The 15,490-nt window shown below is 38.7% G+C and overlaps 1 protein-coding gene across 2 annotated transcripts; it reads right to left on the minus strand.

Moving 5' to 3' along the window:
• Positions 1-2,100: 2,100 nt before the first annotated feature.
• On the minus strand, positions 2,101-14,976 carry LOC307094252 (uncharacterized protein C3orf38 homolog). Of its 2 annotated transcripts, XM_079762936.1 has the most exons (3): positions 14,428-14,972; positions 12,519-12,760; positions 2,101-11,210 (listed from the first exon to the last, which is right to left on the minus strand). In XM_079762936.1, the coding sequence occupies exons 1-3, from the start codon at positions 14,552-14,554 to the stop codon at positions 10,569-10,571; spliced, it is 1,011 nt and encodes a 336-aa protein (XP_079619062.1). In that variant the 5' UTR covers positions 14,555-14,972; the 3' UTR covers positions 2,101-10,568. The 2 variants fall into 2 exon arrangements, with proteins under 2 accessions (XP_079619062.1, XP_079619061.1); XM_079762935.1 differs by lacking the exon at positions 12,519-12,760 and having other exon boundaries at positions 14,428-14,976.
• Between the last annotated feature and the right edge of the window lie 514 nt (positions 14,977-15,490).

A 15,490-nucleotide genomic window follows, 5' to 3' on the forward strand; every position in this document is an offset into this window, starting at 1 on the left:
CAGAGCAGGAGAGCTAGGCCAGGTGCAGAGGGTCATCAGGGTGGAGAGCCCCTTGTGCTGAACAACAGGCAAAACTGCAAGGCCTTGCATGACCACTCACTTTAGCATTAGCCCCTGGAGACGGCACATAGGCCACAGCTGTGTGTCAGCTCCAGGCCCAGAGAAGCAGCAAATCAAGAGCGTTGCCATGGCTGACATCAGGACCAGCTCTACTGACTAATGACATCCTGCCCTAGTGCTGACCAATCAGTGGAGACCATGAGAGGCCACACCTGGAAAGCTGATGAATGTTCTATTAAGATCCTCCTGAGACTTCAGATAAAATCCCTTGAGACAGGGACCTGGCCGGTTTTACCAGAGCATGCCCATGCCTTTCCTCCCTCCTTAGTCTCTCAAGGTGTTTCTCTCTCTCTCTGTCTCTCTCTCTGTCTCTCTCTCTGTCTCTCTCTCTCTCTCTCTCTCTCTCTCTCTCTCCTCTCCTCTCCTCTCTCTCTCTCTCCCCCCTAAACTCCCAAGGGCCCTTCTTTGCCTCTGTAACTTGTTTCGTGAGCCCATTCTTCTACAGCTCACTTTTACTTCTGTGACTTTCCAAATAAACTTCTCTTATAGTTTGAAAACACACACAAAAAACCCCACCTCTAGAACGCATATGATAGAAACTGCTCTTTGGTGGTGTTACTGAATTAAGCAACTTGGATAGAATTTTTCTAAAAGATTTGTTTTCTGATTGTTCTGATTATATTTGTTATTAACATTGAAAGTGTTAACAAATATAAGCTTCTCAGCAATAGTGTCTTTTTTTTTTATTAGTTTGTTATAGGGTACATCGGATGACCCAACATAGAAAACACAAACAGAAAAATGGACATAATCTTTAAGACAAGAGATGTTAAGCTCTAACCGGTTTGGCTCAGTGGCTAGAGCGTCGGCCTGCGGACTGAAGGGTCCCAGGTTTGATTCTGGTCAAGGGCACGTACCTTGGTTGCAGGCACATCCCCAGTAGGGAGTATGCAGAAGGCAGCTGATCGATGTTTCTAACTCTCTATCCCTCTCCCTTCCTCTCTGTAAAAAAAAAAATCAATAAAATATATTTTTTTAAAAAAGACAAGAGATGTTAAAACATCTTAGTGCCCATGTAACTGGCCTAAGAGACTGATGTGAAGTGAGGTGGCTCCCTGCCATAAAGTGCTGAGTGTGTGTGCCAAACATCTGGCCAGAAACTGATAGCAGTGTTTCATATGTGGTTTATTTTAAGGAATGCAACTCTGTATGATATTTGTAATTTTGGACTCTTCTCCACCTTGTATGACAGATTTTAAATTGAGATATGTTCTACTGACCAGTGGTAAATAGATTGTAAGCCAAAAAGAACTTCAGATATTCAATACTGTCCTTCCTTATATGGTTCATCTGATGTTTTGAAAAGATCACTCAGAATCTCTTGCACAGTGCAAACACCTTCTAATTCTGCATTCACACTGAAGTGCTTTCTACTATTTACATTATGGCATTTAATTAATGGCATATTTATTACTATTTTCATCATTTTTCAGTGAGTCATTTTTGTGATTGGGGATAAAAGAAATGAGTATCAACCATAAAATGCAAATTTAACCAACATTAAAATTAATAGGAAAGTCCATTACTGAAGATAAACACCATGTTAACTTCATGTTGGCTGAGGTAAACTTAGTCCATGACAACTTAGTTCTTGTCATGTACATGTGCACCTAATGATTATAAAGAACATAATACTGTTAATGAGTTTTTATAAAAATCATCCTACATTTAAAAGTTGCAAAATGTGAATTATGTGCATAGAATTGGCAAAATGTATGTTTTATGTGAAGAAAAAAGTCTCAGTGCATTTTTCCCTCAGAAAGGGCCAAACTATTTATCAAAGATCACCATTCTTTTGGCAGCATTGCTCTAATCCAAAGGTTAGAATTTTACCTACAATTTAGATTAAACACCAAAAGATGACAGTAGTTAAAATAGTAATAAGGGCATCAATGAGAGATCACAGAGAAGCACTTTCTAATAAAATAAACTCTTTATTAAAAAGTAATCATTACTTTATTTAAGTTAAACAAAGTGAGAAATGCTTAAGAAACTAGAAAATAATGTACCAAATATCTATTAAAATACCGGGTACATGATCAGTGCTCAATAAATGTTTATCAAATAGAAAGAACATTTAAGAGAAAACGCTGATACATTATTTAAAACCAACTTTTTTTTTTTTTTTTGTCTTAAACTCTTGTTGCTGCTAAAGTTGCTTTTAGAATTAAGATTATGGCTCATTCTGCAGTTTCTCTTAATTCCTAGTAGTCCATCAAATTTGTCCTAATGATTTTGTGATTGTTCCACTAGTTCCAGCATTAAAGCCCCGGACATGCTTACCAGTTCTATTGCTATCTTGTTTCTGTACTCTAAACTTATCCTATCTAATAAAAGAGTAATATGCAAATTGACCATACCTCCGCTACACCCACAAAGCCACGCCCACCAGCCAATCAGGAGCAAATATGCATATAAACCCAACCAAGATGGCTACAGCCACGAAGAGCAGGAGGGAGGCTTGGGTTTCCCCAGCAATGGAGGAAGCCAAGCTTTCCGCCTGCCCTTGCTGGCCTTGGCTGGGGGCAGAGCCGGGCGATCAGAGCCAGCTGGGGGTTCCCTGACCAGGGCCCGAGCCTCGGCCAGAGGCTTGCAGCCTTGGCCGGGGCCGGAGCCGGGTGGTTGGAACCAGCTGGGGGTCCCCTGCCCAGGGCCCGAGCCTTGTGGCTTTGGCCGGGGGCGGAGCCTGCGATTGCAGGGAGCTGGGGGTCCCCTGCCCAAGGCCGAAAGCCTGGGCCAGAGGCAGAGGCTTTTGGCCTGGGCAGGGGTGGAGCCTGTGATCAGAGGGAGCTGGAGGGCCCCTGCCCAGGCCTAAAGCTTTGGCCAGAGGCTTTAGGCCTGGGCAGGGCCCAGCCCTCGATTGGTGTTAACTATAGAGGAAACACCTTTTCTGACCGCTCATTGGCTAAGCTTCCTGTATGCCACTGGTAATATTCTTAGTAACTTGGGTAATAACAATCCAAAAAGGTGATCTAGGGTTTTTCCACCACTCTTCTGGAGAAAAAAACGAAGGTCCGCTGCTGGAGGGCTAAGAAATGTCATATCCTGCCCTAGCCGGTGTGACTCAGTGGATAATGCCTCAGCCTGCCGACAGCAGGGTCTGGGTTCGATTCTGATCAAAGGCATGTACCTAGGTTGCAGGCTCCTCCTTGGCCAGGGCCCAGATCAGGGCTCATGCAGGAGGCAACCAATCAAAGTGTTCCTCTCACCTTGATGTTTCTGTCTTTCCCTTTCTCTTCCACATTCTCTAAAAGTCAATGGAAACATATCCCCAGGTGAGGATAAAAAAATAAAGAAAGAAATGCATATTCTATGAAAGACACATCTTGAAAATGCCTAAAGAAAGTTGTCATTTTTTCTTGGTGAAGGGACTGGAGTCGTGTTGATGAAAACACCTTGGTGGCTGTGGTGACTGGCAGTGGCTGCAGCAGCGGGGTGATGGGGTTGGTTCCTTCACCTGATGAGCCAGGTCGCCTCCCTAGTAACATCTTTATTTTTACTAGATTACTGTCAGTCTATAATTTGACCTTCTGTCAACCACTTTGTACTTTTCTTCATTAAAACATGGACATACATTTTGAAGATATGCAACCAAGCAAAAAGGTTTTACAGAACAGTAGTTTCAAACAACTTCAGGATTTCTAGTGATTAGAAAACAGGAAAATATTTTAACAGTTTTATAATTTTTACCCTTTTCTATTCTAGGTTTGATATGTAGTATTTTTATCCTTTTGATTTTTTCCTTTCCTAAAAATAGAAGTATACACATTACACACATACATTTAAAATGTATACTTATTAGAAAAAACAAAAAATGAAAAGTGTTTTTCAAAGAGCATGATTTATGAGGAAGCAAAATAAAAAATTTTTCTCAACAAAAATGAACCAGAAATTTCTTTAAAAGTAATATCCTTGAGTTGCTTAGAAGACATATAATCACAAAAAAAAGAAGACATATAATCACAAAACCATGTAACTTCAAAATCAGACTTTAAAATAATCTTATCTAATTGGTTCATTATGTGTGAAGAAATTGAGGATTAGAGTTTAAATACTTTCAAAATAAGGTAGTTGCAGTACTCAGACTGGAAATAAAGAGCGAGAATAAACACAGGCTTTGTAGTTGAAAAATAAAACAAACAAACCAAAAAGCCCAGGGAAAAATCTCCAAAACAAAATTATGTCAACTTCAGCACAGTAGTTATTTTTGGGGGTGGCTCAGTTTCTTCATTTTTTACAAAAGCATAAAACTTTAATAATTCTATCCACTAAAGAATATTCATTATATTGAGCTCATGTATCAGTATTCAGGAAGATAACTCTGGCTTTATTGCATCTAATATATATGCTAGGCATTGTCTTTAGCAGCTAGGCAAAGGACTAGGAATACTAGTATATAAGGCCCTGAGTAAACAGTAGCGTTTGTTCCCTTATGTGTATCTTTAATAAATATTGAATACCTAGTCTCTGTGCAAAGCAGTGGAAGCAATAAAAGTGAAACAGTTCCAGTCCTTGCTCTCAGTTTAAAATCTAGTGATTAATAAATCAGTAAGTTAACAGTATTTAAGTGGTAAGACAAACAAACAAGGTGCTCTGATAAATATTAACAAGAAGGTCCACTTGGTCTGAGAAGAGGAAACATTTAACCAAACCCTCAAAATGAAAATAAAGTAGCCATGCAAAAAGCTGGAGAAAGATTATTCTAGATAGATGATGTACACAGAATTCCTAAATAGAAAAAAAGCCACTTTTTGGCATTTCCAATTGTTAACTCCATTTTAATCATAATTCTTTTCTTTCTACAATATATTATCAGACTGCAACAACCACAAAATAAAACTACAATTTTGTTTGCTTTCCAATATAACAGGATAAGTAAGTATAATGACTGCACACATTAGTAGATGTTGGGTCAAACAATGTGTGAAAATGAATGGAATCAAACCTAGATAGTGATGAAAACCAGATTATGAAATCTGGTCTTTATTTTGAAGGTAATGAACCACCACTGAAAGTTCTAAGCATGAAAGACATGATAAAAGCTGTACTTAAGGAAATTTTAATGTCACAAACATGTAAGAAATATTAAAGCAAAAAATAAATTAAAATAAGTCTAGGTTTATGTAAAGAGAATCTAATTATAGCAGCAGCTGAAATAGAAAACAATACTAGTACTGTGGATATGATATATCCAGACATGGCAAGAAAGTGAACCAGTGAAACAGACTAATTCTGAGGCTGAAAGCACAATGGTATCAGTAATAGGGAAGAGGACTAGAGATTGTGGTACGACACTGAGTTCAAGATTTTTGATATATATTGTTATGTATATTTTTATATTACCCAATTACTTTTATTCTTTCCCATAGGTAAAATTGTCACAGCGGTTTTAAATAACTAAAGGAGCAACTTAAAATGTATAATTAAAAGATGATACAATTTGCATTGACACTCCTATCCTGTATTTAGATAAACAATACAAAGTAATTAAGTGACAGCAAATGATAAGCAGTCAAAAACGGATTCATCAGAACCTTACTACAACATAGCGCTTGGCTCAGTTGAGGGCCCATGCCTGGGTTGCAGGCTAGGTCCAACGTGCAGAAGGCAGCCAATCAATGATTCCCTCTCATCATTTATGTTTCTCTCTCTCTCTTCCTCTCCCTTCCTCTCTGAAATCAATAAAAATATATTTTAAAAAAACACACCTTACTACATATAAGAGGCAATATAGTGTGGTAGTTACCACAAGGCTCTCAGGCTGTAACACCTGAGTTTAAATCTAGGCTCTACCATTAGCTCGAAAAGCTAAGAAATTACTCAACCCTGTTTTTTGGTAAAAGAAGTATAATAATACCCCATTTAGCTGTCCACAGGATAAAATGAGTTAATAAACACAATGTGCCCAGAAAAGTAGCCAGTATATTAAGCATCCACAATTTAGCTTATATATCCTGTAAGGCACAGGGGAAAATAAGATTGTGAAATAAATTAAGAATCACCAGATACAGGGGAAAAGATTGTGAAATAAATAAGATTGTGAAATAAGTAAGAATTTACCATCTACGTAGGAGACAAAAGTAACTTACATCTAACAGTTTGAGACAATTAAGCAGGCGTCCTCAAACTATGGCCCGAGGGGCACATGCGGGTGTTTTTGCCGTTTTGTTTTTTCACTTCAAAATAAGATAGGTGCAGTGTGCATAGGAATTTGTTCATAGTTTTTTTTAAACTATAGTCCGGCCCTCCAACGGTCTGAGGGACAGTGAACTGGCCTGGCCCCTGTTTAAAAAGTTTGAGGACCCCTGCAATTAAGTGTTGATACTATACATTAGTATAGTAAAAGATGGGAGATGAAAAAGATTAATGCAAACTTGTGCAACTAAATCGTTCCAGAAAAATGGCTTTCCTAAGTAGATATTAATTTTTTGTTCAGAAAACATCAGATTAACACAGTTGGCAGTGTGCAGCAGGGCATTCCTTCAATCCTTAATTCAATTCAAATGTAATTTCACATGAGACTGAGGTTATCTAAAAACTGAAAATGAAAACTGCTAACCAAAGAATCCTCACTAAATGACTCACTAGAAAGGTACATTAAATTTGACAGTACTGGGAACAGAAGTTAGGAGGTACTAAGTTCTATAAGTAATTCTGGAGTTTCTGGATTTTTTGAGGTACATTATAACTCACAGCAAATATTACATTCAATTTTAACACTTTTTTTACTGAAAAACTAGTGGAAAGGTTCACACTAGAAAAAATAAACCTAACAGGATTCAGTGCACTCTGACACAATTCTAAAATAAAAGTGGTCTGTCAGAGTGCTCTACACTCTGTATTGATAAAACCTGTATGACTTAGCTACAACCATAGAGCTATTCAAATAAATGTTTGAATAATTTTTCAATTAAATGTTTTCTGTTGTTCTGACCACAAAAAAAATGTTAATACCGAATCCTTTTGCAAAGGGTTTACAACAGTTCTCACCTTAAGACATCTCAACTCAGGGATTGTGATTTGAATTAAACATAAATTTAGGTAAATAACCTACTAATGGGTTATTTTATCTTACACTTGATTCAGTGACTTACAAATTGTAGATGCTCAATAAGTATATGCCAAGTAAATGTAAAGAGAACCCAGATCCAGAAAATCCTGTTTCCAGCACTGCAGCTGAGCTATCTGCAAAATGACTATCTACAAGGCTTATAAATAGGGTTAGGGGAGAGAAAGTGGTGAAAAATAGATCACATATATAGGCCCTTCAGAGGAAATGTTCATATTTTTTTAAATCCTTCATCAGAATTAGCAATATATAATAATTGTTAAATAAACATCTTAGGATAGTTTTTATAAAGGTCTTGAGAAAATATATTTTAAAATATATTTTTCCTTTTCATTTTTATCACTTTCTCCAAAGCATGTTCATTGTACATTAAATTTATATTAAATGAATTCTGATTTTTATGTTTTACTTGACAGTATTTCAGTAGGTTTTATCTTAAATCTGACATTTTTTGAAAAACAAAATTTACAAGTTTAACAATCATTAACAGACTTCCTAGAGATCATTTATAAAATTTAGTACTCTAGCTTTGGGACTTGCAAGGGCACAAATTTTCTAAAAATAATTTTAATGTTTAATATAGTAGAATAGTAGTCTGGGGGGTGGGGGATAAAGCTATTATGGCAGGATTCACAGATGTGCTTTAAGGAAATCGAAGAACTCTGAAATATGCAACAATTGTAATATTACGTGCAAATATATTTTTTCTGGGGAGAGGGAACATAGCTTTCATTTTTCAAAAGGTCGATGACTACCATCCATAACCCAATTAAAAACCAGTGAAGAAAAGGGCATCTAAATGTGTGAAAATAGATAGGAAAAATGTTGAAGTATGGTTTTCATTCATTTTTATGATCTACTTAGCCACAAGAGCTGTTTTGTTAAAACACAGTATTTCTGATTAGCCATTTTAACATTAAACCACTATTCTTTAAATCCTTTTCTGGTGTTATCACAATTCCTTACTGGGACTAAGTAACTAGTCTTCCTTCAGCATAAAAATGTTACTTTTCTAAAACTCTGGAACATTTTCCTGACTTGTGTTTGTTATTTGCAGTGGCTTTTTTTTTTCTTTTCTATTTGGTATTGTTAATGAGACACATGAAATACGTTTTTTTTTGTAAAAATATCCTGCTATAACTATTATTTTAGGATTTATTTTCACACAAAAAAAAGAGTATTTGATGTATACCCTGTTATTAAGTTTCGGCAAATCAGCCTACAGTAAATAAAACCCATAAGGTCCCATGGTTTGATCACTCAGTTACTATAAATTATGTGTAGAATGTTTTATTCTTTACCACTTGCCTCCACAGACTTTCCAAATACCAGCTAAATGTAATAAAGCAAGAGACATAGGCTAGGTGGGGGTGTCTGTCATTCGCTAACATAAACAGAGCAATGTGTGGTAGTAAAAGGAGCATTTACTAGTGATCTGCACTGGGCTTCTGAACCTTCTTACAGGCCAGACCAAGTTTTAAGCTTACTGAACAAATTTCAATTTCTCCCAGTCTTCCTCCTCCAACCGGGAAGTATCCACTTCCCCTATAACAGTTTCTAGGTAGTTTTAGGGCCCTCTTAGTATATCCCACTGACCTGGGGCTTCTGAAATTCATCAAAATTTAAATGAAAGTTAAAATATTCCCCAAAGCTGAGTTAGTTTGAGGCCTAAGAGTTCCTGGGTATCCACATATACAACTCAAACAGACAATATGGTCACAAAGCTACCACTGATAAAAATCACCAAAGATAAAAGTCTAGACAGAGAAGCTTCTTCTGGCCACCCTTTCACCTTCAGTTCAACATTAGGTCCTATGAATGTGCCCAGCTGTGGATTCACAGGAAATATAGCTCTAATCCTCAAGAGATTTGGTCTATCAGGAAGATTTTGAACTTTTAAGGGTGATTAAAACAAACATGCAGAGACTGCAGTTTTACTGGAGCATTACACAAATTCAAAAATTCAGTATTAAAGATAGAAGCAGTTCTGTCTATCTTAAGCATCTACAGTAACACTTTTTGCAGTACTTTACATCAACAGCACAAAGAAAATGATGAGAATAGTTTTTAATTTATCCTTTACTTAGGATATTTATCGATTACATGTTATAACGATACTTCCAACTTAGAGGAAAATAAAATTGGCTTTAAATCTAAATAATACACTGTTCTAATAACAGACAAAAGAGATTTCCCTCCTTTTTTAAGTTTTTATTTTAGGACATATCAATTTGTACTCCTCATAAGAGGCATGGCATTAAAAAAACAAAAGAGTTTTTCCTCCTGCTTCCAAAATTTTTTCAGTCACCCTAGATGATCATGAGCAGAGTTAAAGGTAAAAAGTTAACATGTACAATACAACATCACAGCATTTCCCAGTTGAATTTTTTTCCAAATGGCATTTGAAAATTAAAATTACAAACTAAATCCAGTATCAGCAAGTAGCTGCTGGGTGATGAGAAATTTAAATTTTAAAGCAACTATGTAATTAATTTGGCAACTTAACCCGCATAACTCAATCCTAGTAAAACAAGTTACAGGTGAAAAAATCCTAGTAATTTGTGATGAGGGAGTATATGCTTACATTATAATTTTATTTTTATGTTTTGGTCGCCTCAACCAAGATCAAGCAAGAGGAAAAACAGTAATTCAATTAAAAGTTAGAAACTGGGCATACCTTACAAAAATTTCAACAGAATGTTTCCTTTATATGGTGTTACAATAAATGCCCCGTAAAACTGTTAGAGCTTAGATAATAAAGTCTGATTTGAGAACAGCACTTATCATTGCCCAAAATAGTTCAGAAAATGTTGCAGGTTATAAGATATCTAACTTGGACTACAGTAGATAACTTTGAAATAGTTTCCTCAGATTTTAAAAAGGCAAAGTAAATTTTTCTACGCCTGCTAAATTATTAAACTTTTTGCATATGAATGTCATTGATGTTTTCTAAAATAAGAACTTTGATTTTACATTAGACATTTCTAAAATATGCAATTTTTTTAAAGTGCATATTTTTTAAATACTGTAAAGTTATCCAGATTGTTATAAGAAACTTGAAAAAGGGAAGCCTTGAACATCATCACTCCTTTTCCACATGAAATGTACACACGTTAGCAGAACATTTATACTCAGTAAAATGAAAATATTACCTGGTTTCTAGGGCACAACATTTATAACATCTAAAGTGGGATTTATTTGATGAACTGCATTAAGCCCTCAGAACATTTGCTGCAGCTCAGGTAGAAAGAGGCAAGTATTCACATATGTTAGTCTGTAGTCAAAAAAGATATTTCAACTAAAATATATCAATGTAGTGTCTGGAATAGTTTCCATACACATACAGTGCTCAGTGCTTTACAGGATTACTTAAACTCAGTTATCTTTTGTTCAACAATGCCTCATTTCCACTGCACAAACCTTGGTCTCCAGTCCCACTACCCGTCTGCCTTACATTACGTTGTACTTCATTGGCACCACATAGGACAATTACATTATAAAAGGCCTCTAGATCACTCGGTTCAAAGGTAATAGCTGGTTTCATTAATGCTCCAGGAGCAAGGGAAGCCTCTCCAATAATCCTCAGGTTGACAAATTTGATTTTCCAAGTATTCGCCACAAAAGGGCAGCGGATGAGTCCAAAAATCTGTTCAAAAATGCCCAAACAAGAGTTCCCTCGGTGGACAGTCCCAGCAACTCCAACCATAACCAGACCATGGGGAGAAGAAGCACATTTCAATCCCTGGGAATCAAGGTTGGGACTGAGAAAAAGATGTTCTTCTTTCACAAGTGACAGCAGACGAAGGCTCACTATTTCTGCTCCATGGTAGTCTATCACATTTTGTTCAGATGTGTTGTAATAAAACCTAAGCTTGACATCATGCCAGAAGTGCTGTGGCCCCCATTCATCCTGAGGTGGTCCAAAAAAAGGATTCTGAGAATTAAGAAGTTCAAAGAACCAGTGACAGAATGCTTCTCCTAATCGACGGAAATCAACCTTTTCAGTTTTATCTTCTTTCTCCTGCGGATTAAGATAAATACAAAATAAAACCAAGGTTAATACTTGTACCTATTTTTTTATCTAGCCTGTTTCAGAGCTAGGTTTTAATATAGTACTAATTATAGCACAAGGGAAATGAACTGCATGTAAACTCACTGAATCTATCATGCATAGTAAATTCTTTCTGCAAAAAGGGGAAAAACCATTTTAGAATTTCCCAGCTGAAACATCCAAAACCTCAGCTAAAAAATTAAGGTTTAACAAAACCTCTTAAAATATCATCATGAATAATCAATAATAATGTTTATATAAGCATTTTCTCTTGATTGTGCCGTGGTTTCACAGATTATGAAAAAAAAGTATCTCATTTACATGTTATGAAATCTTGTATTTACTGAGCAATGCTACTGAATATATTGGGCACTGTGGTATGTGCTATTTCCTTTTATCTTCACAAGCCTTATGACATAGATATTATCCTTATGCCCACTTTGTAGATAAAGAAAACAGGGCTCAAAAAGGTCAAGTTATTTGCACAAGTTCACACCTAGTATATGGCAGGCCCTAATTTGAAATCACATTAGTTATGAATTAAAAGTCAAAGTTCTTTAGGTACATTAAGAAAGACCTTATAAGACCCTTTCCTAATGTGAAAGTAAATAGCTCTCACTGTAAAACCTCATTAATTCAGTTTGTGGTACGCAGTTTAAAAATCTGCAAATGACCTAGAGGTTCATTCAATCAACATTTAAATATTCACACAATATCTACAATGTACAGCAGAGATATAAAGGAATAGGAACAGCCAATGTCAGCTAGTGGATATTACAACAAAATTTTTTCTAGATTAAAAATCAAATGTAAAAAGTATTTAAGTTTCTTTCATGGAATTTCTGAAATTTAATAACCAGAGACCATTTTCAAAATGAGAAAGAGCTTACAATAGCATTCTTTTAAAGTAGAAATGAAGAAAAGCTAAAATTATTATTATTTTTTAAATATATTTTATTGATTTTTTACAGAGAGGAAGGGAGAGGGATAGTTAGAAACATCGATGAGAGAGAAACATCGATCAGCACATACCACAGCTGCCTCCTGCACACTCCCCACTGGGAGTGTGTCCGCAACCAAGGTACATGCCCTTGACCGGAATCGAACCTGGGACCCTTCAGTCCGCAGGCCGACGCTCTATCCACTGAGCCAAACCGGTAGGGCATAAAATTATTTTAAAAATCAAAATATTATCACCATTTTATGCCAGATCTAGGATTATCTAAAGAGTTTGAAATAGAATTATGGTTCAGGTTATAACTATAAGATCAATTTTACCTGTTGAAAGTCTCTAATGTCCTGAGAGGTCTTAACTGGCTCTGGTGTTTCCTTCAATTTCAGATGTGATTGCTTTTTCCAGTGATCCTTTGCATGCTGGATAAGATTGTGTTTTTCAGTAGCTGGAGGTATAACAACCCCCTGAGAGGCCAAGTACTTAAATATGACATCTCGGTGGACTTTTTTACGCCTCAGAAGTTCTTCTACACTTTGACTGTACACTAAGATTGCACGAATGGCATCTAGAAGGAAATGGCAAATGTTAATAGAAAATCATGAGTCACTTGTAAATTTGTCCAGGATCAGCAGAAACTCCCAAATATTTATACTCTTGTCATGACATTTTTGCTTCTGCATGAGATGGTTATCATTTTTAAAAACCAAGAAGTAGGTTGTCAGGTTTGGGACTTAAAAAAAAATTTTCTTTATGCTTTCAACTTTTCTACCTAAAATTCCCTCTTCCTTTAACTTCTCATTAATATAATGAAATTTTAGCATTTCTTTTTTAAAAAGCCCTAGCCAGTTTGGCTCAGTGGACAGAGCGGCGGCCTGCAGATGGAAGGGTCCCAGGTCAAGGGCACGTACCTCTGTTGCAGGCTACTCCCTGGCCCAGGCCCTCGACAGGGCGATATTTCTCTATGTCTTTCCCTCCCTCTTCCACTCTAAAAAAATCAATGGAAAAACATCCTCAAGTGAAGATTAAAAAAAAAAACTAGTGTTATAAGAAAAAATTTAAGCCAGAAAAAAATATTTTCTAATAAGGTAATGAACCTAAATTCAGTTATAATTCCTAAAAATGGGCAAAATTACAGTATTTTAGATGTACAAAAACTTTTAGTTCAATCTCCTCACTCTACAGATAATGAAACTTGAGGATACATAAGATATCAATAATTATGCTTCTAAGAATTGGCAGAACCCAGACTTGTATTTTTTTTTAAAATATATTTTATTGATTTTTTACAGAGAGGAAGTGAGAGGGATAGAGAGTTAGAAACATGGATGAGAGAGAAACATCCATCAGCTGCCTCCTGCACACCCCCTACTGGGGATGTGCCCACAACCAAGGTACATGCCCTTGACCGGAATCGAACCTGGAACCTTTCAGTCCGCAGGCCGACGCTCTATCCACTGAGCCAAACCGGTTTTGGCGAAAGATTTTCTTAAATAATAAAAATATAAATCTAACTTAAGTAGAAAAATACAGTGTTAAAAAACAGAGTCTTTTATAAATAAGTCATTTACTAATGTAGGGGGCTGGAATTTTGACATTTTAAAGTAAAATCCAGCAAGTTCAGAATAAAACTGGCCAGGTAATATGTAAAATGAAATAAACGCTTAAGCTCCTCATCCCATTTTTATACACGGACTCGTTCCAGTCAGGCTTATGGTTAATAACCCTTGAAGCAACGTGTTTCTACACAAGATCTCAGAAAAGATCTGGATCCAAGAACAGGCATGGATTCCAACCACCTGCTTTTATTCCAGTAATCTGTTTTACCGGGAGATGGAGCAAAATGTCTGACAGCCTCTTCCAGGCCCGAAAGTGCCTGAGCGGCTCACAGCTGACGCTCAGCTGATCGAAACAAAATGGTTCCCTTTTTTAAAAAAAAAAATGACTATTCACGTTCTCTAAACAAGCATTTGCCTATATTATTCCACGGGTTTACGTCTTCGGTGCCACCACCGCTCCGGGGGGAATGGCGCAGCGGGGCCGTCCGAGGTGCGTGGTGGGTCCCAGGCCGCTGAGCGGCGGCGGCGGCCCGGACTCCCGGGGGCTCCGTCCCCGTGCGGTCAGGGCGCGCTGGGGCGAGGCCCGGCACCCCCTCCGCTCCCACGCTGCCGCGGCCGGCGGGCCGGGGAGGCCAGGGGAGGGCGACCGCCCCTGGGGACGGGGCGCTAGCCTCACCTTGGCGGTCTTCAGGCTGCACCAGGCGGTTGGTGACGGTGTCGCACAGGGCCATGATCTCGTCGTTATCCAGCAGGCCGAGCAGGTGACGACAGCCCTCTCTCTCTGGGCAGCTGAGCCCCGACATCTCGACCCCCGGGAAGGGGGGGAGAGGACGACGCCAATACTGCCGCTCCTGTAGGCCCAGGGGGCCGGCGCCTTGGCAACAGGCACCGGAAGTGCCTTTCCGGGTGTTCGCCGCCAAAGCGCCTCGGGTATTCCAAACCCTTGGACGGAAATGGCCCCGCCGATGAGGTCGACCAGGAAGCGGGGCTCCAACGTGTCGTTCCGGGCTGGCCAGGACGGAGCGAGTCCCTTGAATCTCATTTTAGGAAAGCACCGCATGTACACTGAGGACATCGACCTTCCATAAGGCAGCTGGTTGCGGGAAGTGATGCCCTGAGAGCCTTAGGAGTCCCTTCTCCAAAAGAGCGCCTGGGAGGGCTGCGCGGGTGCAGGTGCGTGGAAAGCGGGCGCCGGCCCCCGAAGGAGGGCGAACTCCCGTGATGCCCCGGGGCCGGCCAATGGAGGCGCCGCCTCCCCGCCCGCCGGCCCGGCCCCCGGGAGCGGTTGAAAGTCTGCCGCGGCCACTTTCAAGTTGGGCGCGCCTGCGGTTTGATAGTCTTAAGTCACCTGGTACTGTGTTAAAATAATTGGGTTTTAACATCATACTATGAAATGTTTTTCGGGGTTTTTTTGTGTGTTTTTTTTTAAATCATCTCTCCTTTGCCACGCCTGCCAGCTGCCTTTCCTCTCCCGGCGGGTGGGCTGTCGCTCCCACTCCGGTTCTCGCAGACTTGGTCTTAGAGGGGGCGGGGGCGCGTAGCCGTGAGGTTAGAATGCCGGAAGCCAGAGGCCACGGTTTTAATCCAGCAATTGACTAACGGTGACCGTGGGCCAGCTCTTCAGACACTTTTGTCCCTCAGCCTGTCTCGAAATGGATCCAGTTAGGATGCGAACTGTAGGCTGGCTGGCAAAGGGGGGCGGTGGAGATGAAGAGCAGTGCCTGCTCTTAGAAAGAGTC

Source organism: Cnephaeus nilssonii (assembly GCF_951640355.1).
Source record: "Cnephaeus nilssonii genome assembly, chromosome: 3".
Lineage (NCBI taxonomy): Eukaryota > Metazoa > Chordata > Mammalia > Chiroptera > Vespertilionidae > Cnephaeus > Cnephaeus nilssonii.